Below are 21,432 nucleotides of genomic sequence, written 5' to 3'. Positions count from 1 at the left end.
TTTCATTGCCTATCAATAGGAAGTGAATAAACTGCTAGTATTAAATGTAGACACTATTCAACTATTCACCGTGTCTCCTCCTAGAGGTCTCTTGTACTAATAAATATTTTATCTACTCTCTCTTGTGCGGTGGGGATCTGATCTCAGCTCAGTAAATCATGAGCTCTGCTGTGACCAGCCAGCCAACCTCCAACGATGGCCTCTCTATGCGGTTCTCCGATTTTGCTAAGAATGGCTGTCAAATCTCCCTGTAATTACAGGCGCAGGTATGGCTGTGTGGTAAGACGTTTGCTTCCCAACAACATGGTTCCATGTTCAGTTCCACTGCATGGCACCTTAGGCAAGTGTCTTCTATAGTATCAAGTCAACCAAAGCCTTGTGAGTGGATTCAGTGGACAGAACTGAAGTAAACAAAGAAACCTGTTGTGTGTGTGTGTGTACCTATATATATATATATATATATATATATATATATATATGTGTGTGTGTGTGTGTGTATATATATATGTGTGTGTGTGTGTGTTGTACCTATATATATATATATGTGTGTGTGTGTGTGTATATATATATGTGTGTGTGTGTGTGTGTGTGTATATATCCTCATTGTCATTTAATCTCTGCTTTCCAAGCTGGTATGGGTTGGACTGTTTGCAGAAGATTGCACCATTCTTTGCTGTCTGTTTTAGCATGGTTTTTATGGCTGGATACCCTTCCTGATACCATCCACTCTGCAGGGTGGACTGAGTGCTTTTTCCGAGGCACAAGCACAGGTGAGGTCAGTTTCGGCATGGTTTGTGTGTCTGTGTGTGTGTGTTTTCTCCTGCCCTTACTGCTTGACAACAACTGGTGTTTTTAATATTTACATCCTTGTAACATAGCATTTCAGCAGAAAAGCCCCATAGAATAACGGCCAGGATTTACAGGAAAAAAAAAAGGTACTGGAGTCAATTTGTTTGACTAAAATTCTTTAAGGCAGTGCCCCAGCATGACAGTAGTCTAATGAATGAAACAAGTAAAAGGTAACGGATAAAAGATAAAAATATATAGTCTGGGGTATGCATAAACACTGAAAAATCGATGGTATGGTCATGACTGGAACACTTTCTATCTTAGGTCTGCCTGTTTGGAGCTGATACAAAGAGCTAAAAATGTAATGAAATGTGTGAGCTTGAAATAGTTGTTTTAACATGTATTGCTAGCATTTATTGTTTACAAACTGAGGTGTTTATGAAATAGATAGTTTCAACAATATAATCATTTAATGTTCACCTTTCCATATTGGTATAGGTCAGATGGACTTGGTTAAGGCAGATTTTGTACAGCCAGATGGATGTCCTCCCTGTTGCCAACGAAGGTAATTTTCCTGTAGCTAGACATGTTTTTATGGAAAATTATAAACAAATGACATCACTTTATATCATCATGATGCTCATTTATGTTCATCACATGATGTCTAGACAAGCTACACATAAACACATACACACACACATCATCATCCTCATCATTTAATGTGCATAATCCAAGCTGGTATGGGTTGTATGGTTTGACAGCAGGTAGCAAGCTAGAGAACTGCACTAAGTTCCACTGTCTGTTTTGGCCTGGCTTTTATGGATGGGTGCCCTTCCTAAAACCTACTGCTTTACAGAGTGGACTGGGTGCTTTTACATGGCACCAGAAGTGGTCATGTCTACTTTGGCATGGTTTTCAAGGCTAGATGCTCTTCCTAGTACCAACCATTTTACAGAGTGGAGTAGATACTTTTCACATGTCATGTGTGTATATTTGTGAGTGTGTGTGTGTATACACACACACACACACACACACAAAACAGGCTTCATGCATTTTCTGTTTGTTTTGGGGCTATAGCAGAAAACTTATCCAAGGTGCTGTGCTGTGCAATGGGGCTGAATCTAAGATCACATGGTTAGGAGGCAAGTTTCTTATCCACACAATCATACTTACACTTGTCTTCAAAAAATTCCAACATATAAAATGTTGTCTGGAGTTATTACAAAGATTAAAAAACAGATTGTAAGGTATCATAGATTTGCCTGTTCAGCACTGACTTTGGGCTAAACACTGTGAGAGTTTTTATACTGTCTTGAAAATGTGCTAGAAAAATTGAGAATATGTATCATATATCAGGCACAGATGTCAGGGAAATATGTCCTGTGTGTCACATGTGATACACATGGCAGGCAAATGGTAAAATCAGCAGTACTTGGTGCTGCAGCAGAAAATTTTAGCCCAAGTAATGTATAGCCATTTGATTGGTTTGATGAAAATGATCACACACTATACAAACTAATTGCAGAGAGGAGTGACGCTAAATTTGACAACAACAACAACAATCTGATTCCTTATGTCAAGGAAATGAAGACAGAAACACAAAGAAGACTTAGAAATATGCAGAATCAAAGATGGAAAGCCAAACAAATGCAAGATTGCACTGAAAGAAACCAAACCAAGAAACTTCTCTGAATGTATTTGAAAGGAATTTTTTTGTCGACCCCACTAATTAAACAGAGCCAATAAAATTTTCAGATGGATATTTTGCTGTAAAATAATAATAATATATCTAGTTAGCAACCCCCTTGACTCTCCGTCTAAGCTGTTTAGCTCATCGAATGTCCATGCAATTACCCCTGCTCCATACCTAAGGAGTGAAACTGCCCAGGTGTAGATAGCTTCAATCTTATTCCGTCTGTTTAATTTTGACTTAAGGATCAGTCTCAGTCTGTGCAAGTACTCTACCTTAAATTTTTCTGTCATTTCTTTCTCCATCAATTTATCCTGGTTAGCTTGGGAGGTTAAGCAGTTGTGGTCGATGAAAAAGGTGGTAGTAGTACCAATAATGTCAGAGCCCTGGGAACAGTGAGTAAAAATCTTGAGAAGTAAATGGAGCAAATAGGGGCTGCAATAAGGTATACAGTGTAGAAAATTGTGAGGCATGTCTCTTCTCTCCATTGTTGGAAAAATTCTTACAAAACTTCTGGTAGACTGATTTCAGATGTAAAATGAATTCTTATAGAAATCTAGCATGAGTATAGTCATGATTACGGGATTTTACTTACTTTTTACTTTTTACTTGTTTCAGTCATGTGACTGTGGCCATGCTGGAGCACCGCCTTTAGTTGAGCAAATCGACCCCAGGACTTATCCTTTGTAAGCCTAGTACTTATTCTATCAGATCTCTTTTGCCGAACCGCTAAGTTACGGGGTTGTAAACACACCAGCATCGGTTGTCAAGCGATGTTGGGGAGACAAACGCAGACACACGAACATATACACATATATATATATATATACATATATACAATGGGCTTCTTTCAGTTTCTGTCTACCAAATCCACTAACAAGGCTTTGGTCCGCCCAAGGCTATAGTAGAAGATACTTGCCCAAGGTGCCACGCAGTGGGACTGAACCCGGAACCATGTGGTTGGTAAACAAGCTACTTACCACACAGCCACTCCTATGCCTACTATTGCTGCAGTAATTCTTGCAGAATTTCTTACAGACCAACTCTCAATACTAAATGAATTCTTCTAGAAGGTCAGTGTAACTATAAGTCACACTGGCCTTCTACAGGACTATGTAATGGCTGTTATGATCTTTTCCTGATGATAGGTCTAAAAAAAAAGGGTCAGAAACAACATAGTTCTCTTTTACTTTTGTATCGGTGGCACATAAAAGACACCAATCGAGCGTGATCATTACCAGCATCGCCTTACTGCCACCTGTGGCGGTGGCATGTGTAAAAGATTCGAGTGAGGTTGTTGCCAGTGCAGCCTGACTGACCCCGTGCTGGTGGCACGTAAAAAGCACCCACTACACTCTCGGAGCAGTTGGCATTAGGAAGGGCATCCAGCTGTAGAAACTCTGCCAGATCAAGATTGAAGCATGGTGCAGCCATCTGGTTCACCAGTCCTCAGTCATTTGTCCAACCCATGCTAGCATGGAAAGCGGACATTAAATGATGATGATGATGCTAACTTTTCCCTTTTATTGTTTGCTTGTTTAAGTCATTGAACTGTGACCATGCTAGAGCACCCTTTTGAAAGGTTTTTAGCCAAGCACATCAACCTTAATACTTATTTCTTATTATGGGTTGAGAGCATTAAGTAGTGATGTGTATAAATGCAATGTTATTACCAGTTCAAATATGCTTGGGGCATATTTGAATCTGTATGAAAGCCATTCATTGAATTTTGACACTGAAAAAATTTCTCACTGTAGACAAATGTTTAAGTACACCATTTGGCTTCTGTAACGGAAAAGGAGATAACCACTCCAAACTGCTGTGTATGAGAAGGGGAAGAGTAACTCAAACCCTATCCTTGATTTGTACTTAGTTTATTGAGCTCAAGAAGGATCAAAAGAAAAGTAAATTCTTGCAAGATTTGAACCAAGAAGCATGAATGGTAGTAAGTAAATACTACTGACTCCACCAATTCTGCTAATGGCTGTTATCAATAATAATGATAATGATTTTTTTTGAAGAATTAATAATTGTTAATAATAATGATAATAATTTGTTTGAAGAACTTATTCAAACAAATCACCCCCAGTACTAAATATTTGTTTTTGAAACCTAGTACTAACTCAATCAGTCTATTTTGCTGAACTGCCAAGTCACAGGGTTTGTTATGGTTTATTTTTGGAATGATCACACTTGGGAATCCAGCCAAAAAGTTTAATGATGGTTGTTTCTGAGAGGACACTATGGACAAGGCGCCTGGAGACTCTACACTCATCACCCTCCCAGGAATACTGGCTGTGTAGTAAGAAGCTTGCTTCCCAATCAAGTGGTCTTGGGTTCAGTCCCACTGCATAGCATCTTGGGCAATTATCTTCTGCTGTAGCTCTGGGCTGACCAAAGCTTTGTGAGTGGATTTGGTAGATGAAAACTGAAAGTAACCTATCATATATATATGCATGTGTGTGTGTGTGTGTGTGTGTGTGTGTGCATGTTTGAGTGTGTCTCTCACCACTGCTTGACAATTGATGTTGGTTTGTTTATGTCCCCATAATTTAGCAGTTTGATAAAAGTGGCCAATAGAATAAGTACTAGTGTTGATTTGTTTGACTAAATCTTTCAAGGTAGTGCCATTGCATGGCCACAGTTCACTGACTGAAACAAGATAAAAAACCCTTTGGTTGTCATGACAACAAAAAACAGAAAAATCTGAGTGATGAAATCACTCCCATAAAATACAGCTGATAAAACTAAAAAATCTGAGTGATGAAGTCACTCTAATACAGCTGATAAAACTACAGTCTCGAGTTTCAATGGTGACATTTTGTAGGCATCTTATTAGATTATTTTGAAAGTTAACTCGCAATCAACTGCTTTTACTCTTTGGCTTCCTCAGCTAACATGCTTCTTAACCTTTTGCCTGTTCAAAGTGTTTTCCTTAAGCTTGTCATAAATGTCCATGCTTGGTTTCAGACTTTTAGTTAACCCTTTTAGTTAACATATTTTGACTAATATAAAACTTTCCTTTCATAAGGCTCAGGTTATTCTGGTGGTTGGAAAAAATTGTGCATGTGTATCATATATGATGTAAAGACTCCAAGGAAATATGTCCTGTCTATCAAATGTGATAAACATGACAGGTAAAGAGTTAAAGGCAGCTAATATACAAACTATTCTAAACATATAAGAGAGTGTTTACTTTGTCATTTGACGTGCTAGAAGGAGTAAACAAATCTGCCTCAAATCACACTTGACTGCCTATAAATCAAAATTGAATAAAAAAAAAAAGCAGGCAGAAGGACATATTGGATAATGTAGTCCTAAATAGATTGTTTTGAAAAATAAATTACATTTCAGTTCAACTTGATCGTGGTTCACCAGAGGCTAAAAAACAAAAACAAGAGCAACAACAAAAACAACAGCAGCAGCAGCTGCCACTGTTACTCTAATTGTGAAATCTCTTGTCAAAATGTTTGCTGTTTGAAATCCAGAAGTTTTGGGTAGTACTCAATAATAATTAGTTCTTTAAATTCTTTATCAAGACACAAAGAAACCAACAGCAGTTGTCAAATGGTGGGATGGCAGACAAACACACACAGTTTAACTAGTCTGTGGATAATGAACCAACTCCTTGAATAGTGGAACATCAATGAATAATTCACAGAAAATGTGTGCATGTGCAGTAAGAGGTACAGGTATGACTGTGTGGTAAGAAGGGTAGGTGTGGCCAGGTAGTAAGAAGTTTGCCTCCAGGTTCAATCCCACTGCATGGCACCTTAGACAAGTATCTTTTACTATAGCTTCAGGCTGGCCAAAGACTTGTGAGTGGATTTGGTAGACGGAAACTGAAAGAAGCCTGACATAGGCGCAGGAGTGGCTGTGTGGTAAGTAGCTTGCTAACCAACCACATGGTTCTGGGTTCAATCCCACTGCGTGGCATCTTGGGCAAGTGTCTTCTGCTATAGCCCCGGGCCGACCAATGCCTTGTGAGTGGATTTGGTAGACGGAAACTGAAAGAAGCCTGTCGTATGTATGTATATATATATAAGTGTGTGTATATGTTTGTGTGTCTGTGTTTGTCCCCCTAGCATTGCTTGACAACCGATGCTGGTGTGTTTACGTCCCCGTTACTTAGCGGTTCAACAAAAGAGACCGATAGAATAAGTACTGGGCTTACAAAGAATAAGTCCCGGGGTCGATTTGCTCGACTAAAGGCGGTGCTCCAGCATGGCCGCAGTCAAATGACTGAAACAAGTAAAAGAGTAAAAGAGTAAAGAGTATGTGTGTGTGTGTTTATTTGTCCCCATCATTGCTTGACAACTGGTGTTAGTATGTTTATGTCCCTGTAACTTGGCAGTTCAGCAAAATAGACTGATTGAGTTAGTACTAGGTTTCAAAAACAAATATTTAGTACTGGGAGTGATTTGTTTGAATAAGTTTGTCATTATCATTATTATTGATAACAACCATTGGCAGAATTGGTGGAGTCAGTAGTATTTACTTACTACCATTCGTGCTTCTTGGTTCAAATCTTGCAAGAATTTACTTTTCTTTTGATCCTTCTTGAGCTCAATAAACTAAGTACAAATCAAGGATAGGGTTTGAGTTACTCTTCCCCTTCTCATACACAGCAATTCTTACTTCAGCTCATACATTGGAGCAATACTTTTCTTAATGCTGTCTATGCAACCATAAAGTTATGGATAGACTCTCTTTTTCTTCTTCTTGTTATTATTTAGGTGATGAACTGACAGAAATGTTATCATGCCTGACAAAATGCTGAACAGCATTCCTTCTGAGTTCAGACGCCAAAGATGTCAACTTTGCCTTTCATCTTCCAAGGATTGATAAAGAAAAATACGATTTAAGTACTAGGGTTAATGTAATTGACTACTTCTTCTTCACCCAAACTACTGGCCTTGTGCCAACATTAAAAAAAATAATGATTATTATTATTATTATATAAGGCAGTAAGCCAGCAGAACCATTTGCACACCAGACAGAATGCTTAGTGGCATTTCAACCATCTGTGTTTACTGAGTTCAAGTTCTGCTGATGTCAATGAAGTAAGTACTGGCTAAGCATTAGGCTTCATCTAATTGACCATACCCCTCCCAGAAAATTTCAGGCCTTGTGCCTATAGTAGAAAGAATTAATATCATTTTTATAAGGCAGCGAGCTCACAGAATTGTTAGCACACCAGACAAAATGCTTAGTGGTTATTTTGTCTGTTTTGATGTTCTAAGTTCAAATTTCACTGAGGTTGGCTTTCATCCTATCGAAACTAATGAAGTAAATAACAATTAGTCACTGGGGTCGATGTAATTCAACTTAGCCCTTTCCTGAAATTACTGGTCTTGTGCCAAAATTTGAAACCATTATTTTAAATCAGAAGTAAATGATAGAGAAACCAGTGTTTCATATAAAGGAAAGATCATTGAATATCATCCATAAGTTTCATTGACATGAGGAGAGACAAAATAAATGTAGCAGTAAGGACCATTTTATGTCAGAAAGTTGCATTGAAGTCAACTGGTATCTGACAAGATTGCATTAAAAAAATCATATTACTAAACCTATTATTATTTCGAAAATATAATTATTTTTTAAAAATTACAGAAAAGGTGGAGTTTTTGAAGTGCATCATCAAACCATTTCCTTTTTTAATTTTCTTTGGTTTCAAAATTTCTTCAAATTTCTATACTTAAACACATTTACTTTAAATATAAAATTTCTAAGTTTTAAATAAAATTAAACACATATTTCCCAGAATTTTGTAATTACATTGTTTAAAGTAATTACAATTATTGATAAAGAAATATAAATAGCTGCTTCTAAAATTTGCAATTAGTTGAAAATATTAAGCTTTTAATAAAATTAAATTAACTAAAATATCTTCAATTATAACATTGTGCAGTTTTCATGAACCCTTTGTAACAGTTAACCCTTAGTAAGGTCACACTGAACTTTTCAGAATTTCACATTTAGAGCTTCAGAGGGCCATACTTTGGCCTTCACAAGGCTACACTTACCCCTTCATAAAGCTACATCTAACCCTTCATAAGGTTACACTTAACTCTTTATTAAGTCACACTTAACTTTTCATAAGGCTGCACTTATATCTTCAGAAGGTCATACTTAGACTTCAAAAGGGCACAATTGACCTTTCATAAGGTTACACATAGCCCTTCAGTATGGTATATTTATCAGTTCCACAGAAGATCACATACAGTCCTTCATTATGCCATACTTAGCCCTTCATGAGTGCACTCTTAGCCTCTTAAGAGGCCTACACTTGGACCTTTTGTGGGCCACATTCAGCAATTCATAAAGCTGCACCCTGCAATGCAAAAGGCTGTATATAGCCCTTCAGATGTTTATCATTAGCCCTTTATAAGGCATCACTTAGCCCTTTTGAAGGATGCTGGTTCCTTCCTCCAGTCTGATGTATAAAACTTTTGCCTTGTTTAGGCTGAATACAAAAATATAAAAGAGCTGTTGTTGGTCTGATTGTAAGCAGAAAGTTTCTTGGATTCCAGAATTTTAGATACTACCCGGTGTTTCGTGTATTTTGTTTAGTCACTCACCAAAATGTGTGTAGCAGTAAAAGTTTGAACTCATGACCTAGTGGTCAGTACCCATACTTAACATCTAAATAAATATACTATCTAAATACTTAGTAAAAGACATGACGTCTACATAAACGTTAGAGATTGTGTAGTTATATGCAAGTATTAAATACTACATACTGTAAGAAGGAATTAGATTTTGAAAGAAAAAACAAAATAAAATTATAAAACTATATTTGCAAAAAAAATGAAAAATAAAAATAAAAAGACCGAGGAAAATTTTAATTTATTTTATCTAAAATACATCAGGAATTTTCTATCACAGTTTAAAAAAAAAATTTTCACCTTTATTTTATTTCCATTTTTTTTGTTATATATTTTATATATTTGTATCCAAAGTACAGTGTTTTGAAATATGAATATTTTAAGTAGAATCTTTGTGTCTTTAACAATGGTGCCACAAACCACTGAACTACCATATCCACCCCACCTGCCCCACCTCACATTTCTTCCTACCCATCATCCAAAAACAAAACACAAAAGAAATAATAATAATAATATTGATAATAATAATAATAATAATAATATAATAATAATAATAATAATAATAATAATAATAATAATAATAATAACAACAATAATAAATATAAACATAAAAATAAAATATATAAACTATAAAAAATAATAGAAACAAAATGGAAAAATCATAAAAATAACATTGTATAATATAATAATATCTTTAAGCAATATTTGATTTAGAAGGGTTTTGTCATGAGAAATCTTTTTTTCCCTCTTTCTTACTCTCTCTCTCTCTCTCTGTTTCTCTCTCCATTTGCATGAGGAAAGTAAAGTAGGGTGAAGAAGATAAAATAATAATAATAATAAAAAAAAGCCCCTATATATAAGAAAAAAAGCCCATGTCAGTGTGAAATCTATGACATTTACTTTGAAGACACAAACAAAAAATATATTAAAAAAAAAGAAGATAAATGAATAAATGATGAGGGTGAATTGGGGAAGAAATTTTCTCAGGGGCGGTGGAGGATTACAAAAAAGACGAAAAAAAACGAAAGCCAAAAAACAGCAGAGAAATGACAAATTTGAAGGTGAAAAGGTGAAGAAGAGGGAAAAAAATGAGTGACTGATGATACAAAAACTGGAAAAGTAAAATAAGACAAAAATATAAAAAAAAACCAACTCTACTAACTTTGAAGCACAGTTGAAAGACAAATCACCGAAAGATAAGCATAAAAGACTAATAACTATGTGTGTGTGTGTGTGTGTGTGTGTATGTATACATATATATATATATAAATATATTATATGTATATATAACATATATATATATATGTATACGTATATATATATGTTATGTGTATATATAACATATATATATTATATACATATACATTTATATATCTATGTATATATATATGTTATATGTATATATAACATATATATATTATATACATATACATATATATATCTATGTATATAATGTATGTGCATGCGTATATACCACATATATACATATATGTGTGTGTCTACATATACATACACACATGTATATGAACACACATCTATATATGCTTGTACATACAAGCACATATATATATATGAGCTGTTATAGAAATATAAGTGCACACACACATGTACATGTATGTACGCATATATGCATACACACACACACACACACACATATATATATATATACATATAATGAAAATACAAGATAAGTAGATTGAAATACCTTGGAAATGAGAAACATCAATATTCTGCCAATCACAGCTACTTGCTAGTCGCACATTTTCTTTCAAATTATCAAAGTTTTGAATAAATTCTGATGTATTATTCTGTTGACCTGCAGAAGAGAAATAAATATATATATATATATATATATATATAGATATGTGTGTGTATATATATAAATAAATATATAACATGCATGTGTGTGTGTCTTTATATATAGACAAACATATAAATATTTCATACCATATATATATACAAGCACATGCACATACATATATACACATATACACATACATACATCCATATATATATATATATATATATATATATATATATATATAACATGCATGTGTGTGTGTCTTTATATATAGACACATACACATATAAATATTTCATATTATATATACATACACATTCATATATACACATACATACATCCATATATATATAATATATATATATATATACACACACACACACATACATAAGTGTACACATGCACACATAGACACACATATATATATGTAACAGTATACATACTGTATGTATATATAATTAAATTGAATCATAACCGAAGGACAGGGCCACAACTTTGAGGGAAGGGAAAGGAGAAGGGAACTGTTGTGGCTATAAAGCCCAGTTTTTGATTGGTTCTTTATTTTGTAAGCATGAAAGTCAAATCTGACCCAAGCAAGATTTGAACTCACAAAATAAAGGGAGGTAACTAAATATCAAAAAGCATTTAATCCACTTCTGATCTGATTTCAGTCAATCCTATACAGGCCTCCGAGAAAATGCAATAGCAATTTTGTAAGGTAACAAAGTGGAGAAGAGTGTACTGTCATGATTTACTGATGCCTGGTGTTATGATAGTTATAGGTGTAAGTATTCCTGTGTGGTAAGAAGTTTTCTTCCTAACCACATGGTTTTGGGTTCAGTACCTGCTGTAGCCCTGGGCTGACCAAAGCCTTGTGAGTGAATTTCGTAGGCAGAAACTGAAAGAGGAAGGATGAGTGATGCAGCAAAATGAAGACTGAAAATGGTAGAAACATCTAATCCAAATTTGCTCATGCTGTTGTGTGTGTGTGTGTGTGAGTGTGTGTGTGTGTGTGTGTGCGTGCGCACGCGCACGTGTGTAGCAACTTCATGCTAGGAGAATTAGGAGTAGAGAGAGGTAAAGTATGAGAGAAAAAGGCTATAGGAGAGTTCTGCATGCTAAATACATGTATGTAAGGTTCTCACATCTGTAATAGGGTGAGTTAAAAAATTTGACCAGTTGAGATTATGTTTGCAATTAGAAGATAAATACTCTCTCTAGACTCGTTTAAAATTTAAAGAAAATATTAAAAAATCGAGATCACTCTGATAATACTGGCTTCAAATTCTGGCACAAGGCCAGCTATTTCGGGAGAGAGGTTAAGTTAATTAAATCAACCCCCAAAGGATGAAATGCAAAGTTGAATTCAGTGGAATTTGAACTTGGATGTAAATACTTGGAATGGCATACTAACAATTCCACTAGCTTGCCACCTTACTCTGATAATATTACTATTCCACATGCTTTTTGAGAAAACAAAGATATTACAACCAGTTATGAATCTTGTTCTTAAAAACTGAACTGGTGAAAACAACATCTGTGTTTCAAACTTGTTGGATCTCATCAGTTTGGCAACATGGAAAAGTGATTAATTAATGTAAAAGGAAATAGATGGGAAAGACTTGATGTGGATTATGAACATAAGCAACAAGGCTGAGAGGAAAATACCCCCGAGATGTATTGGTATACTAAATACACAAAAAGTAAAGGGTGTTTACCCCTAAAGCATTCATAGATTACTCTGTCAAATGCAATACTTATTTATTCACATTGTTTTTAATTAATCATACATTATTTTGTAGCTTTGAGATTTCAATGATATAATAATTTGTTTTTAGAATGACATTGTAGGGTAGGTGTCTGATGTGTTTGAACATATAACAAGTAGAATATTATTCACTAGCACCATGACCCGGCGTTGCCAGGTCATAGTGCTAGTGCGTGCATATACAGCTGCGTGCATGCACACATACACGCGAGTACTGTCCAAATTTCTGACCAATCACATACAGCTAGCTGGCATTCAATTGGCGTATCAAGTTTCGGGCATTTTGATTGGGTTTTGGATAGAAAATTCACTTCTATTGATTTTTCAATGGGGAATGTAAAGATGTGCACGACCACCCTTGGACGGTTTTGAATGACCATAGAAAGTGTGAGCCCTCTAACTGAAAAATTGTGGATTTGTATAAAGGACACACACACTGACATTTTGCCGTTTGTATATATAGAGATTTTAGAATTTAGGTTACTGTCAAATGTAATGCTTATTTATTCACATTGTTTTCTATTGATCATGTATTATTTCATACCTTCAAGATTTCGATCATGTTATGGTTTATTTTTGGAACGAAATTGTTGAGTAGGTATGAAAGGTCAGATCTGGATAGTTTGGACATAAAATAAGTAGGATACTTAAGCTGGATATTGCTGGTTTGAATGTCAAAGGCTTAAAATGTAAAAAACAACAACAAACAACTTCAATAATATCAAGATTTGGTCCCATTGATGAGACTAAACAAAACTGAAACATGTCTGTTGCTTTCGTGCATTGTCTTTAAAGACAAGACCTGGTCCTCATTACATTGTCTTTATTCCTCTTCAATTTAGATTAGCTGATAACCATAGGAGTTGCCTCCTTTGCTTGTTTTAAACATCAAAACAACCAGCCTTGTTTCATTTGCATCTGTGAAACTTTTAATAATGAAGATTACAGTGGAACTGTTAATACAAATATTTAACTGCCACAATGTGCTGAGTGCTCTTTTCTTTCATTTGTAAAATGCTTATATTTCTATCTACTCATCCATCTGTATGCCTAGGAAAATGTAAGACAATTCAGCCAAGTGGAAGTGTGTGTCAATGAAGGCTACAACTAACACAGCAGGGCATTTCATCGTGTTTCCAGTATGTGGCCACCATTGGGCATTTGACTTCAGATCCTACATGAGGATAGACAAATGAACAAAGTGCTAGGTTGGTCTTAATTGACCACAATAGTTGACCAAAAAAATACAGTATATGATACAGCCATGCCTAATGCAGTTAAGAAGTTTGGTTCCACATGGTTTCAGGTTCAAACCCAGTGCATAGCACCATGGTCAAGTACCTATTTCTTTACTACCCACAAGGGGCTAAACACAGAGGGGACAAACAAGGACAGACAAACGGATTAAGTCGATTATATTGACCCCAGTGCATAACTGGTACTTATTTAATTGACCCCGAAAGGATGAAAGGCAAAGTTGACCTCGGTGGAATTTGAACTCAGAACGTAACGGCAGACGAAATACCAGCTTGCCACCTTTTGGTCCCATGGTCAAGTACCTTCTACTATATCCCCTGGCTGATCAAAACTTGATAGAGACAACAAGAATCTCATCACATATATATGTGCATGTGAGTGAGTGTCTCTTTGACTTGACATCATGAGATTGTTGGAAATGAATGTCACTGTCATACAATTTCCTTCATTTCCAATATTCTGCAAGAGCAAGTCCAGCTATGAAGGAATAGATACCTTATTTGGAAATAAGCAAGGAGTGGCAAGAAAAAAAAAAGGCAACGGGCTGTAGAAATCCTGCTTTAATAAACTGTGTCCAACTTATGCAAGCATGAAAAAGTGGACATTAAAATGATGATGTATATATGTGCACGTGTGTGAGATATATACAGATATACATATACACTCATATGTGTGTGTGTGTGTGCACGCATGCGTGATATATATCACACACAGACATATTAACATGTATGCCTCAGTTGTTAGATAGCCAGTTTGTTTCTATTTCTGTTGTTGTATAAGAATAATATAAAAAAAAAAAGAAAAAAATCAGTGGACATTTTGTCAAAGAACTATTTTTCGCTGTTTGACATGATAAAGATAATGTTTAGTGAAATATGTATACAGCTAATGCTGATAATTTTGTTTTAACACGTACAACTTCAAATCAAGTAATGTTAAAAGGAAAAATAATCTGTTTTTTTTTGTTTTTTCTAATACTGAATGAGATAATTGGAGTGAGAGAGAAGTGGGGGAGAGATAGTTAGATAGGTAGATAGAGAGGGTATTGGTATAATACAGATAAAACTAAACTAAACTCGACCAGACTAAAGAATATCAGACCGAACTTTTGATTAGCATGATGAAAGAAATTAACACACACACATGATAAATACATATATATAAGAGTGTGTATGTGTGTGTATATGGAGAGAGAGAGAGACAAAGAGAGAGAGAGGAAGAGATGGAGAAAGAGAGACACACACACATTCATATATATATATATGTAGACAGGCACATACGCACATACAAAATAATATGAATGAAAAAGAATAATATTAAAAGCTAATGATGATAAATTAGATTTCATTTCTTTGTTGAAAACACCAAGAAATGCTATTGGGTATTGTTTCTACATCTGTAAAATAATTCCTATTCTTAGATATTGGAAAAATCTCAAATTTCCAACATAAAAGATGAAAAAGTCAAAATCTTTTGATTGTATGCACTGTAGCAATGAGATTAAAATTTTATATTGGAGGTTTGTAGATAATTTAAATATTTTATATTGGGAAATAGGAGCAGTGGAGGAGCTCTAGACAGTGGAGTAGTTTACAGATTTACAGATTGGGTGAATCTGATTGGATGGTTGAGTTTCATTTTGACTTGTTAGTTAAGACAATGTTTTGAGTTCAAACTCTTATTTGAACCAATTTATTTCTATCATTTGCTGGCATACAAGTTGAATTATTTAGACTGAAACTTACAGCCCCAAAAAGGCATGTTGACTTATATATCAAGATGACTTTGGAGGACTAAGAATTCTATGCAAAATGCTGCTGGATTTGAAGAGATAGAGATGGCCACTTTTTAAAGTTATACTCTTTTACTTGTTTCAGTCATTTGACTGCAGCCATGCTGGAGCACCGCCTTTAGTCGAGCAAATCGACCCCAGGACTTATTCTTTGTAAGCCTTGTACTTATTCTATAGGTCTCTTTTGCCGAACTGCTAAGTTACGGGGACATGAACGCACCAGCATCTGTTGTCAAAGCAATGTTGGGGGGACAAACACAGACACACAAACATACACACACACACATACATAGATACATATATATATATAATATATATATATATATATATATATAATATATATATATATATATATATATATATACATATATATTTATCTCATAAATTTGACGTTTTGATAATGTGAATGTATACTTTTAGAATGACATTGTAGGATAGGTGTGAGAGGCTGGATCTGGCCAGAAAACAAGTATAATATTTGGGCTGGATATAGCCAGTTTAAATGCTAAAGGGATAAACATCAGCAGAAACAACTTGAAAATTTTGAAAAACAAACTTTTTCCATATAAGAACTTGAACACAAAACAGCTGCCAGAATTGTTACAGCATTGGGAAAATGCTCAGCAATATTTGTTTCAGGTCTTTATATTCTGAGTTCAAATCTTTCCAAGGTCAACCTTGTCTTTCAATCCTTTTGGGGTTGATAAACTATGATACCAGTCAAGTAATAAGGTCAGAATAATTAACTACTCTCTTGTCTTGTGCTTGTGTTAAAAACCTTATTATATTGAAAGAGTATGGCTCAGCCAATCAAGAAACCTCTATGTAATCACTCGATCTGCATGAAATAACAGCCAAATCTTCCTTAAAATTAACCCAACCATGACTGAAAAAACAAACAAAAAATAGAAGGTAACATTGGAGAATATGATTTTAGGTTTCCTGCACATAGGAAAAGACAAGATGGTCAAGCTGGGATGCTAATGTTGACCATCTAAAAAAATTTTTTTAACCCTAGGACTCATAAGGCAAGTTACCCAGTTTTCATGGCATGTAAGTGACTGAAATCGTAACACTCTCCTGGGCAGGGCACCAGTGTTGTAGCATTCAATACCAGCACCTTTGATGGAAAAGGACAGATCAGTTATATTAAACTCACCACTTCACTTAGCTGCTGCTTTAATTTTTCGATTGTGAAGGGATGAAAGGCAAAGTTGACCATGGCAGGATTTGTACTCAGAATGTGAGTGGCCAGAAAAAATACTGCTAGACATTTCATCTTATATGCTAATGATTCTGCCAGTTTGTCACCTGTATTGTTGACCATAAGTCCATTCAATAAGGGTTGATATATGGGTCAAACAACACCAACAATAGCAGGAACAACAACAATAGCAGCAGCAGGAACAGTAATGATAACAACAGCAACAACAAACAGTGAAAATTATCAATATTATATTGGGAAATACTGACTGTAAGTTGACTGAAAGAGAAAAATATTGGATCAGTATTGGATCAAATTTCTTCCAGTGACCAGTCTTAGACCCCACTCTGCAACCACCACCAAACCCATGTCTCTGAACTAAATTTTAAAAGCTTCTAAAGGAGAAAGGAGAGGAGAGGACTTATTGATTTTGTTGTAGATTTCTTTAAAGCAAAAATATGAAATATTGATTTCTAGTATAGTCGTAAGACTACAAGTTTTGATTGTAATTAATTAAATTGATCTTCTTGATACTCTTGTGGTCCAGTGGTTAGGATGTTGCATTTATGATCACAAGATCTTGGTTTTGATTTCTGGACTGGGCAGAATGTTGAGCAAGACACATCATTTCACATTGCTTCAGTTCATTCAACTGTAAATGAATAACCCTGTGAGGGACTGGAATCTTGTTTAGGAGAAATGTTGAAATCTGAATCACTTATCATCATCATCATCATCGTTTAACGTCCGCTTTCCATGCTAGCATGGGTTGGATGATTTTGACTGAGGGCTGGTGAACTAGATGGTTGCACCAGTCTCCAACCTTGATTTGGCAGAGTTTCTACAGCTGGATGCCCTTCCTAACACCAACCACTCCAAGAGTGTAGTGGGTGCTTTTTACGTGCCACTGGCACGGGGGCCAGTCAGGCGGTACTGGCAACAACCTTGCTTGAATCCTTTTACACATGCCACCAGCACAGGTGCCAGTAAGGTGACGTTGGTAACGATCACGCTCGAATGGTGTCCTTTTACGTGCCACTGGCATGGAAGCCAGTAGGCTGTCTGGCAATGATCACACTCGGATGGTGCTCTTGGCACCCTACTAGCACGGGCACAAGTGCCAACCAGGTGCAAGCCTTATAAATCCTAGAACTTGAGACAGTAATGTCCAGGTGTCGATTATGATGATGACGATAATCTTAGCTGATATCTTGATCCATCTCACATGTGATAACAGTTGAACATTAATCTTTTAGCATTTAATCCAGCCATATCTGGCCCAAATATGCTACCTGTTTTATGTTAAAATTACCCAGATCCAAACTCTTGCACCTACCCAACAATGTCATTCTAAAAATATACAAAACATGCCATTGATATCTTAAAGCTACAAAATTACATGTTATTAATTCAAAACAATATGAATAAATAAGCAATACATCTGACAAAGAGATCTGAATGCTAAAATGTTAACCTCTAAATCTGCAATACACAGTCCCTGAACAATTACATGCCAAACTAATTGTCACCCTGCACATTTATTGAAAAAACAAGTTTCTTTATGCAGATAAAAGACTAGATTTTTGAATGGGGAGAGAATAGATGATTATATAGAACCCCTAATATTTGTCTGGTACTTTAAATAATTGACCCTGGAAGGATGAAAACAAAACTGTCCTGGGCAGAATTTGAGCTCACAACATAAACGGGGTCAAAAGTATAAGCAATATATTTTATCCAATGCTCTAAATGAATCTTCCAATTCAATAATTTCTTTTCCTCACTTAGGCAATGGCTATCCTGTTGTTTATTCAATCATAGCTTGTCAATGTCTCTAGTATTTAATGTGTCTTTCTGTCATTCTTTTAAGACAGTAGGATTTGATTTGAGAGAGATTGGGTTGCTGTTTCTAGCAAATCAAAGGAACAAAGATAGGCTTCCTTATTGACTCAAGAGGCCTCCACCATGTTGATTCAAGAGGTTCCCTTCATGGTATCTTAACCCCCAAGGAAGGGTGTGATTGACTAAATTGATCTCAGCTCTTGACTGGTGCTTATTTTAGTGCCCCTGCCACCCCTAGAAGGATGAAATGAAAAATACATCTCCCCAGAATGTAATATAAGCACCTTCACATCATGGAAGTGTTGTATTCCTGAAGATTTTGCTTTAACATAGAATTATCATCATCAGTATCATTTAACAAGGCAGCGAGCTGGCAGAAATGTTAGCACGCCGGGTGAAATACTTAGCGGTATTTTGTCTGCTGTTACGTTCTGAGTTCAAATTCTGCCGAGGTCGACTTTGCCTTTCATCCTTTCGGGGTCGATTAATTAAGTACCAGTCACACACTGGGGTTGATGTAATCGACTTATTCCCTTTGTCTGTCCTTGTTTGTCCCCTCTATGCTCCTTGTGGGCAATAAAGAAATAAGTATCATATAACTTCCACTTTTCCATGATTGCATGAGTCAGATGGAATTGTTGAGGCAGATCTTTTTGCAGCTGGATGACTTTCCTGTTGCCAACCCTCACCTGTTTCCAAGCAAATTAATGCTTGACAGTGACCAAGACCATGTTTTTCTATGACTGGAAACAAATGACATTGCTTGTATGACAGTGATGCTTGTTTACTACCATCACATAATGTCAGGACAAAGGTACACACACACACACACACATGCACGCACGCATGCACACACACACACACACCTATAGGACTTCTTTCAGTTTCTGTCTATCAATCCCTTCACAAGGCTATAGTAGAAGACACTTGCCCAAGCCCACATGGTTAGGAAACAAGCTACTCAATCACACATCCATGCCTGTGCCTCTGTAATATGAAACATATTTTCCCTCTGACTTCCATGTAGCATAATGTTTCCATAACAGGGAGGATTCCACTATTGCAAGGCATTTTGTCTTTTATTCAACCAATTCTACCAATCCATGGCTGTCCATGTTTCAATCCAAATTTATAATCAACAAACCCCCACCACTTCTACAAAAACAGATATTGGTCATAATCAAGAAGATAAATCAATAATATATTGTAAAATGAATCTATTTTCATACAAATTTATCAACAACGAAAAAAGAAGATATTGGATAGATATTTGGATATCGATGAAATGAGGTTTCATTAATAGTTGGGTATCAAAAGAAAGGATATTTTTGTAACTTTTCAATAGCAGTGAAAATATGTTTTACTATCTTTTAGATATCAGCCAGTGGATATTTTACTATCATTTTGATATCAGTAAAAGGATATTTTAGTACTTTCTGGACAGCAAAAGGATATTTTACCAGTATCTTTTGGATATCAGCAAAAGATAGTGTAGTAACTTATGTGGCCATTTCCTTTTCATTAATATCAGAATAGAAACAAAATAACGACTTTTCAAATTATCAAAAATAAAATAATAATTTGAGAAATCCTTCTTGTATTGATTCCCCTTAAAGACCAGTTTAAAACCTATTTGCTACCCTATTCCTAATCAAATAGACTGCCCATGTGTTTCAATTAATTTAGAAAATAATCAAGTATTTGAAGGAATTTAGCAAAATTCAATAAAACTTGCATGAATGAATTCAGAATTGAGTTATTGACATGATGGGTCCTCTTCTTTCTGCTAAGTTACAGTCTTTGGCTCCCTGTCAAAATGTATCAACTCTGTGCCTTTTGTATAAGTGTTTCCATGGTTATTGCTCAGTCTAGTACCTTCTGTCAAGACCTTCACGTGTTTATTGTTTTTGTTTGTTCCTTCTCGAGCCATACCTGGCTCACAAGGGCTGGTTTCCCGGTTTCTTGGCATATAGGTTCCCCACCTGGACGGGACGCCGGTCCGTCACAGGTGAGCTGCAAGATGCAGGAGGAAAGAGTGAGAGAAAGTTGTGGCAAAAGAATCAGCAGAAGTTCCACCATTACCTTCTGCCGGAGCTGTGTGGAGCTTAGGTGTTTCGCTCATAAACACACACATCACCCAGTCTGAGATTCGAACCCGCGATCCCTCGACTGTGAGTCCGCTGCTCTAACCACTAGGCCATGTGCCTCCACACCTTCACATGAATCACATGCTTCTCTTCTCAGACACACTGTTTCTCTACTGAGCTTCCTCTTACCCTAAGTTCTTTTATTCTAACAGCTTCTTTCCTTGAACTGATACTCTCAGGAACTCACTACCATCGTTTTGTTTTCCTCTGGTCTATGATATTTAGTGCTTTAAACTTTCTGTCAATCAACATCTTTTGAATCTGTAGGCCCCTTTTCTCCTTTCTGTGTAATCCTTTATACTATAGTTGTCTCAAGCCTTGTTTGGTATAAAATCATATTCCAGAAAAAGTTGTTTTGATTTTTAGGTACAGTTTATATTCCAAATACCAACTAAATAATAAAAAGTTTTTATATAAAATATCGTCCCAAATGCTAGTGATTCAAGCTTCAGTAGCATATGGGACTATAAAGAAGGTAAAAAAAGGGGCCCACAAATTCAAAAGATGTTGCTTGTCAGAAAGTTTAAAGAG

At 35.7% G+C, this 21,432-nt stretch overlaps 1 protein-coding gene across 5 annotated transcripts in view; it reads right to left on the bottom strand.

Annotated features, from left to right (window-relative positions):
- LOC115224851 (transcription factor mef2A-like) overlaps positions 1-21,432 on the bottom strand; it is a 784,816-nt gene that overhangs the window by 153,963 nt on the left and 609,421 nt on the right. For all 5 annotated transcript variants that reach the window (XM_029795797.2, XM_029795798.2, XM_029795799.2 and 2 more), the window contains one exon: positions 10,796-10,906. In XM_029795797.2, coding sequence (XP_029651657.1) covers positions 10,796-10,906 — 111 coding nt within the window. The remainder of the gene's footprint in view (positions 1-10,795; positions 10,907-21,432) is intronic.

Source organism: Octopus sinensis, linkage group LG26 (assembly GCF_006345805.1).
Source record: "Octopus sinensis linkage group LG26, ASM634580v1, whole genome shotgun sequence".
Lineage (NCBI taxonomy): Eukaryota > Metazoa > Mollusca > Cephalopoda > Octopoda > Octopodidae > Octopus > Octopus sinensis.
Note: the sequence above shows the minus strand (reverse complement) of the source record. Positions and strands in the feature narration are given on the sequence as shown.